This window comes from Corylus avellana, chromosome ca10 (assembly GCF_901000735.1).
Source record: "Corylus avellana chromosome ca10, CavTom2PMs-1.0".
Classification (NCBI taxonomy): Eukaryota; Viridiplantae; Streptophyta; class Magnoliopsida; order Fagales; family Betulaceae; genus Corylus; species Corylus avellana.
Genome location: NC_081550.1, coordinates 6,491,844 through 6,501,259, shown reverse-complemented (window position 1 = coordinate 6,501,259; position 9,416 = coordinate 6,491,844). Strand labels below are relative to the sequence as shown.

General features: G+C 36.9%; 1 protein-coding gene across 1 annotated transcript; it reads right to left on the bottom strand.

The window, feature by feature from the left end:
* Window positions 1-1,609: 1,609 nt before the first annotated feature.
* LOC132162821 (uncharacterized) lies at window positions 1,610-2,677 on the bottom strand. Its single transcript, XM_059573043.1, has one exon. It carries the CDS (start codon window positions 2,675-2,677, stop codon window positions 1,610-1,612), a length of 1,068 nt encoding a protein of 355 aa, XP_059429026.1.
* Between the last annotated feature and the right edge of the window lie 6,739 nt (window positions 2,678-9,416).

Sequence of the window (9,416 nt, the reverse complement as noted above, 5' to 3'; positions counted from 1 at the left end):
ATCTGCTTCAAAGCCTCGTCCATTTCTGTCATGGTAAAAACCTTAGTTAATTGGCCATTCATCTCTTCCGTTACCCGACACTCCAGCCCCATGAGACATTCCTCTATGGCAGAAACTCCCCCAGCAGTAAATAGCGTTTGATAGAAGCCAATAAAAGCTTGGCCGACATCCTCTGGTGTTGTCCACTCGCGCCCTTCATCATCTTGAATTTTCTGAATCTGATTAATTCTCCTCCGGTGACTAGCCCATGCATGAAAGAAAGGGGTATTTCTATCACCATTACGGTATCAATTTTCCTTGGCTCTTTGCTTCCATTTTATATCCTCCTGCTCAAGCAAAAATTCAATCTCACTTTGAAGCTGTTTTATTACTTGGCCGTCCCTTGCTGTTTCATTCCGCTGCAGAATTTCCAAACGCTTGGTTTTTTCCTTTATGGCTTTCTCGAAACTGCCGTGTTGTTGCCAATTCCAATGTTTTAATGCCACTTTGCAAGCCTCAAGTTTTTGTTGCACCACCTGTACACTAGATACACCAACCGTGTCCCCACACCATGCCTTTTTAATCACATCCGTGGCTCCCTCATCTAAAAGCCACTTTTCTTCAAACTTGGTGCCCCTCTTGACATGTGTGTGCTCGACTTCTTTCTCTGAATAAGTGAGAAAAATGGGCGTGTGGTCTGACGTGCGGGTGGCCAAAACTTTAACTTCAACCTTTTTAAACAAAGTGTACCACCCATTGTTTGCTACTACCCGGTCTAGCCTTTCTTTAATAAAACCACCGTCTTGCCTTTGGTTTGTCCGTGTGAATTTTGAGCCCGTGAACCCTAAATCGCATAATTGACAATCTTCCAAAGTCTCTCTAAACTGGGCCATTTGGGTTTCCTTCCTTAGTAACTCTCCTGACTTCTCAGATTGGGTTGTGATTTCATTAAAATCACCCACACATAGCCATGGCTGCGGGTTGAATCTTCTCAGATGGCTTAGCAAGGCCCAAGATTCATGCCTTTTTGTCCACTCTGGATGACTATAAAAGCCAGTCAATTTCCATGTGCACCCCAAGCCTTCTTCCATCACAATTGCATTTATATGTCGCCTAGAATAGTTTTGAATTTCCAGCGTGCTAATATTCTTCCACAGCATGGCTAGGCCACCACTTCTCCCAATGGGCTCCACCACAAACATACCTTCAAAACCCAATTTCACCCGGACAATCTCCATTTTATTCTTTCGACATTTTGTCTCCATAAGAAACAAAATGTTGGGCTTCTTTTCCTTCGTCAGTTGACAAAGGTCACGAACTGCCTGAGGGTTCCCAAGCCCTCGGCAGTTCCAACTTAGGAGACTCATTGTTGGTGGCGGGGCTGAAACTCAGCCACCGCCCTCACTTTGTTATTGCCTCCTTCCTCCACATTGGTCATCCTCCCCCGTTTGCCTCCCCGTTCCGTCTCTCCTTCATCACCCTGTTTCTTCTCCTTTCGCTTTTTCTTCGATTGATGTCCCGCCCCCCCTTTGCTAGTCGTACTGTGCCCCTCACGTGCTTTACGCTTCCACGTTCGTAGACTAGTACCCTTCACGTTCAACTTCGGCTGTGAGCTAGGGGTTACATCCATTTAAGTAGGTGTGGGAGTAAGATCATGCAAGTCCAACATTTTGTCTCCATCTGATTGGCCCATATTATTACTCAAGCCCATCTTAGCTTCCTTTTTTAGCCCACTATCTTGTTCTTCCTCTCCGCTATCAGTTCCCACCACCTCAGTAGCGTATACTGCTCCCACGTCAGGCATATGATTTGCATGGGATCCCTGATTTTCCGCAGTCTGTCCAGTCGATTCCGCTATCTTCTCCTTTCCCTTGTTTTTCGCCCCTCCTGCAGCTCCATTATGGAAAGATGGGGATTCTCCGCTTCTGGTACTATAATTGGAGCACGATTTTTGGCTAGGGTTTCCAGAAAATTTGGAGGACCCCATGTACTTGTTCCTGCTATGCAGCTCGGCGCTGACATCCCCCATGTCGCCATACTTGCTGGATTTCTCCCCACCGGCACCAGAATCATCTCCCCCGACTCTTTTTCGTTGCCCATCATCCGCCCGGAGCCATAGTCCCCACTCTCTCCCTTCCGCCTTAGTATTTGTTTTTGTATTCTGTGGTATAGGGCATCCCTTTTCGCCATGAATGACCCTGCCACAGTCAAAACAAGCCATGGGCAACTTTTCGTATCTGCAGGTAACCCAGTGGGATTTTCCTTCCAACATGAGGGCACGTCCCCGCTCCAGAGGTTTGGATAAATCAATCACCACTCGGATTCGCAGGCACCTTCCCCATCCTACCCCGTCCCCCGCCAGATCAGTGTGCTCTAGCTGCCCCATTGATTCTCCTATTCTGGTACCTACGCCTTTAGTCATGCATAGTAATGGCATATCGTGTATTTGCACCCAAAAAGGAGAGTGCGTGAAAGCCATCTGTGATGGAGGCGTGCTTCCGTTAAATTCATTAAGGACAAGAATATGCCGATCAAAAGACCATGGCCTGCCTTCCAGAACTCGTCTCAAGCCATCCACGTCTTCAAACTCAAACAGCCAGATATTATCATCCAGCTCCTTGAATATTACACCTCCCAACGTGCGCCAGATTCGTGATAATACAGTCTTGAAAGCATCCTTGTTCACCTTCTTCCCCATCTAGAGCTTCCCTATCAAGCATCGCCCACCTTGAGCCCTTGCCTCCTCAATCTCTCCCTCTGTGATAGCAATCCCATTTTTCTCCCCCTCCGTGAGAGATATCGTTCCCCATAGCTTTTCTAACTGTTCCGCCATCTTCCACTCGTTGGAAGTCTCTGCAATAGCCGTTAACCCCTCCACTGCCGCCAACCGGTAGGAGGTTCAAACCTCGCCTCTAGCCGTTTCTTAGAGAAACCCTAGGGAGGACTCCACATTGCAATAATTCGATTGTGTTCCTTAAACATGTACAAAGTGCGTGTTTTTTTTTAAATATGATTAATAGGGTCATTGTTAAAGAATTTTCAAAATTATTATGTATATATATATATAATTTGCTGTTTGGAATGCAATAAATTGAAGCTATTAAAGAGCCTTCAAAGAAGAGAATTTCACATTGAAAAAATAGAAAGTCAAGTTAACATTTATAAGGCCCAACATACATTAAGCATTTGCTTTAAAGCAATGCTTGGGTGCACAAAGCGCGTGAGTGGCAGTGAGCTGTAGGGTGCCTTGATGGCGCACTTGGAACTTAGCTTGCAATGATCAATTCATGACAATTCATTTTTGGACAATCATGATCATTCGATCTAGTGGTTTATGTTAACCATAGAATGCTTCTAACGTAAATCCAACGGTTGAATTTATTGGACTGTTAAGTCAATTGTGAGATCAAATTAAGTTTGATCTAACATATTGTTACTAAAAATTACGATCTAACAGTTATAATAAAGTAATGGAAAAAATATACTTTATCCCCCAAAGTTTCACTCAATCTGCAATTTGGCCTCCAATGTTTAAAAATTGGCAATACACTCCAACAAAGTATCAAAAATTTGTAATGTGACCCATCAATCAATAATTTCCGTTTTCTCTTACGAAAATTATTGAAAAGACCTAATTGTCCCTATATTTTTGAAAAAAAAAAAAAAAAAAAAAAATTGAGGGTGTCCGTAGCCAGCCCCTTGGGCCATTTGGGGGTGGCAGAGCAACCTCCTTTGGCCATTTGAGGGTGGCTCAGCCACCCCCAAAAGGTCCGGGCGTGGTTTCGGCCACCCTCATTTGGCCCATTTGGCCACCCTCAATTATTTTATTTTTTTTAATCTAATATTTGTTTATTTAATTAGGGGCATTTTTGAAATCCTCTCAAAAAATTAGGGGCAATTTTGAAAAGTTTAGACAAAAAAAATGCACATGCTCAGGAAGTGAGCAATTTTCCGTCAAATTAGATGAAAATTGCTAACGGATGGGGCTTGCATTGGGAAGTTGATACTATGATGGGGTATATTGTCAATTTTTTAACATTATTGGCCAAATTAAAAATTGGGAAAAATTTTGAGGGTGTAAAATGTGTTTTTCTCTAAAATAATCGTTGATAATATTTTTAATATAATGATCGTAATTAAGTGTTTATTATGAATTGACGGTCAAATTTAATGACTATCATATATATATATATATATATATATATATATATATATTAGCCAAATCACTCTTTAGAGATAGTCTAGAATTGCGACAAGTGTCCTTTTAATAATTTATTGCACCAATTACTGCATAGCCACCTGTTTAAATATATAATATCTAAATTCCTTAATAGATCAACTATTTTTAATGTTCAAATCAAATAAGGAAATAAATAAATAAAAATCAAATTATATTGAGGAATTAATCTTACCAAATTATACAATAACGTTTTAACCTTTTTTTTTTTTTTTTGGTTCACTCTTTCCACGTCTCTCTCTCCACTCGTTTGTGAACTTACATTAAAACCTGTACTTGTGGCAGTGGGACAACTACTCCTAAAACGTTTGGATTTATTTATAATATTTTTATTTTTGTTGGACATGTGATCCGCTAAGCTGGTGGGCCGTGATAGTGATCATCCATGCCTAACCCTCAATCTGAGATTCCTACAAGACAATCAAACGTCAAAGCGGCCCTACGGGAAGAAGGAAGGGGAGCGACAACACCACATCTGATGCTTAAGTCAATAAAGACATAGGGTGCAAATAAGAGTGATAGATAAAGATTGGGGGATAATAGCATATTTGGTTAAAAATTTAAAATGAGATAGAGATGAAGATTACGTTATAATTGGATACTTGGTTTAGCTTCTTACTCACCTTATGTAGAAGAGGTATTATTTATGTCATTTGCCTTCAAAAGGCAATTGTGGCCCGACTGCCATGAATTTGGCCTTCAACTGTGCGGATGGTGGTCCTTTGGGCCTGGCGAGCTGAACCTCCATACTTTTATTCAAATAATTTTTCATTTCCCTAGGCTATTTGTATAGACCAACGAAAATTAAGTATTAGATGGACATGTGATCTTGACGCGTGGAGCTCCATACTTCCATAGTTCCATTTCAATTTTTATTTTCAAATAACAAATTTAACCATTTAAATGTAGATTTGATACTAGTTTTTACTTCAAAAATTCAAACTTAAGATCATATATCTATGTCAATTCTCAGAAAAAAAAAAAAAAAAAAAAAAAAAAAAAAATCATGTATAATGTCAAGAAAATTATGACTGATCTTATGATTTTTTTTTTAAAAAAAAATTATCATATATTCTCACATATTTTTTTTCTCTTATTTTGTAATTTTTTTTTTCCTTTCTAAATGTACTATATATATAAAAGCTCTATGAAGTAGTGAAAGCCGGGAAATTTGAGAAAGTAGAGGCAGAGCTCCGCTAAGCTGGTGGGTATTCCGCACAGTTAAGGGCTATGGCGCTCGATTTAGAAGCAGACCTTGTAGAAGAAGAAGAAGAAGAAGATGGGGAAGTACAACTTGATGCACCGGCACATCACCCTTCTGCTCCGCCTGATGAGGTAGCAATCAACGGCTCTGATTTCACTTGGTTTCTTTTTTTGTTCCTGTCTTCCGTTTAGCTCTTATCTTTTCTCTTCCCTCTCTCTTAGGAGCTTTAGTGTATGTAAATAGGGTTTTAGTGGTTCATTTGTCACGCTATTTGATAGTGACGATTCTGTTTGATGGTTCAGCGAAATTTTTGCCAATTCTAAGAAAATCTCCCAATGTTCTTGGCCCTTTCTTTTTGGTTGTATTTGAGGTCTAATTGATTTATAAAGAGGTTAAATAGGGCATTCGATGATGTGGGTGCCAGTTGTTTGTCAAATATATTCATTGTTAAATCCATTTGCAGCTCAGATATATGCTGTTCTTATTCAAATAAGATTTGGCTGACTTTTGGCACAATACATGTGAAGTACATTGTGATTAAAGCTCACATGCTTGCATAAATTTTCCCATATGCACTCAAATTGGCTGAAATCTGAAATTGGGAACTCTTGATTGCGGTAATAACCCTAGTTTTCTTTCGTACTCTGATTAAAGCAAGTGATAGAGCGTTGATAATACATGTCCACACCAGCCCCGGCCCATATATGTGCAAATACGTACATGTATGTAATATATAAATAAATTTTAAGAGCATTAACATAAGTAGGGGTGTAAACGAACTGAGTTTGGACTGTCCAGGCTCGGCTCGAGCTTGAGTCGAGCCTGACTTCGCAGCTCGAGCTCGAGCTCATCTATTTCAAAGCATAGAAATCAATGAAACAAGAAAAAGATTGAAAAGGAAAATGAAAAGCTCACCTTAACCCATCTCTTATAACATCTTTTTTTTTTGTTTAATCAGTCTCTTATAACATCATCAGCATCCATTAATGTTGTTTGCTTATTTGATAAGATTTAAACATTAAATATTACACCTTTCTTAATCCATTGTTTTCACTTCAACGGTTACGGCTATGGACAAAGTTATTTAAAATTAAATATTTCTTCTTTTCAAAAATATGTACACATTTTTCTAGGCAACCAAACAAACACATCAAACGGCAAAACCCCAAACCACCCACCACCCAAGAAGCAATGGAGAAAAAAATAACCCAAAAAGAAAAAAAAAAACCCACAAATTTTATAACCTCCTCCGCCTCCGATCCGCGGCGTACTGCAAGAGTGAAACGACCTCCGAGAGCGGCGTGGAAAGCAGGGTTGGCAGCGGCAAGTTCCTGGAACCCGGGCACGAGCTGTTCAGCTTCAGCCAGGCGTCGAGGTGTGTGGTTGCTGCGGTGGTGGTGGTGGTTGCTGTTGGGGCACTAGGGGAGTGGTAGGAGCCGAGGAGAGTCATGAGAATGGAGGCGAGGAGGATTGTGGTGGAGACTGTGAGAGGAGAGTCGTGAGAATGGAGAGATCAGAGATGATAGATTTAGGTTAAATTTGGGTTCTCTAATTTGCAACCGTTGGATTTGGAAAAATAATTAAATTTTAAATATTAACGGTTTGATTCGTTTTACCAAAAGCTTATCTCATGTGGCTGTCTCTACTTAGATCTGGTGTGCTTGTTTAATATGATCCATTATATATACGTTTTCAACATTTAATATTACTCGTCAGATTAGATCAAACAAGGCAAGCTTACGGTATCTCTATTACACCATATACATACTTCTTACTAAATGCTTGATAGCTGTCATTCATTAATATCATCCAACGGCTATTAGATCATCAAAACATTTTGGACGGCTACGATTACCCTTATATACCATAGATCAAATTCAAATTCAATTAAATTATTAAATTCAATAAAAAATTCAAAATTCAAAATTCAAAATTTAGGAATTAGGAATAAAAATTGTGTTATGTAATATTATTTAGGGTCAGTTTGTTATTTCAATTTCAATAATTACGATTTTAAAAATTGTGTTTTTTTCAATTGCGTATTTTTTTTTTCTTCTTATTTTAGATTAAGTATTTTTTAAATTACAACGTAAAACGCTTTATGTCACACACACTAATCACTATTATCATATTACATATAGTATTATTTAGTTAATATGTTAAAATGTTAATGCTTAGCACGGGTCAAGTATATAATGTCAATATTAATATATATTGTATCTTATATGTAAACATTTATATACTTATATGGTTATATAATTGTATCATTATCTAATTTATATGGGTAATGGGTCAATGTTAATTGTTATAACTTATATACTTATATTATATGTTCTCATTATCACGATTCATAATATATGATTTAAATTCAAATTGTTAAGTTTTTACTTACCGTAAATTGTGATTATAATGTATAAATTATAAGAAACACATTAGTTACTTAATTATTAATCATTTAATCTAATAGTAATACTCAAACTCTAAGTAATAAATTCATATGATCTAATGGTCATACACTCATACTTAAATTTTATGATCATATATCCCCCAACCACACTTAATGAAATGGATGTCACTAGTTCGAATCCTCCTCCCCCCTCTTGTGCGGACATGTCAAAAAAAAAAAAAATTTATGATCATATTATCTTACAATTAATATTAATATTATTTTAGATATAAGATCATGTGATACATCTTATATGTTTTATAAGAATAAAGTATATAATTATAATGTATTGATTAAATAACACAATAACTTATGCAGATATACCATATGATTATATAATGATGAATGATTATATGATATACCGTATACTATTCCAATTTCCAAAGTATAAACTATCTAATTATAATATTTGTATTAAATGACACAATAACTTGTGTTGTACTATATGATTATATCATATGATAAAATGATTAATGATAATATATATATATATATACACACACATATGCATAAATAACAAATTGTTAGCCGTCGTTGAAAGTCAGCCGAAAGTTGTGCCTGTTCTTCTTCCACCTTTGATGAAGCTGTGATTACCAAGTTTATTGATTAATCTTTTGACTTTTGAGATGAACAAATTAATAAGTAAAAGAATATCTAAAAGGTACAGCTTCACTCTATATTCAAATGGGAGTATATATTTGGTAGACCAAGGCTCCCTTTTTTTTTTTTTTTTTTTTTTTTTAATGACAACTGATATATTTGCAGCTTGCAATGGTTTAGTCAGGCAATTATCTCATTGTGTTTGCAATTTCTTTTAAGTATTGCTACTAGGGTAATTGGCTATCTTTTAGCAATTAAGCACCTTATAGTCTAGTAGTACAAAATAATGGTCACCAAATACCAGTAATACATTTAGTCCACATGATTTAAGTATAGCTCTCTGCCTGTAATTTATGAGTCTAAGCAAGCAAAACCGTATCTTGCTAGTGTTGGGCATTTCACCTATTTTTATCAACTTAAACTTTTAAAATAAGTAATGATTTAATGTATATGAATGAGAGAGAATTTTTTTTTTTTTTCCTTGTTAACGTATTTACATATAGTTCGGCTGTAGCGTCAAAATAACCAGAAGCAGCTGAAGCAAAGTTTGCACCGGCCAAGAGGTTATTTCCATTGGCTTCTTTGCTAAGATAAGCTTGTGGATAACTGGTATCTAGCTTATCAGTTGTAATTAAAAAAGAAGAAGAAAAGAAAAAAAAAAAAATACAAATGAGAACTCCATTAAAGAACCACTACTGGAAAGCATTACTATTGATGGAGAAGCTTCTATTATATTAGTAGAGAAACTTTAACCTCAAAGGGTTGGTTGATCCATGGACAGAACTAGAATTTCTTATTTACAAGGGCCAATGAGGGATTAAGCTTAATTTTTAAACAAAAATTACACATATTTAACTTAATAAAAAAAAATAAAGGAAATTTAAAATCAGTTAGGGCCACGTACGGCCTCCCTTGAAGCTTCTATTATATTAGTAGAGATACTTTAACCT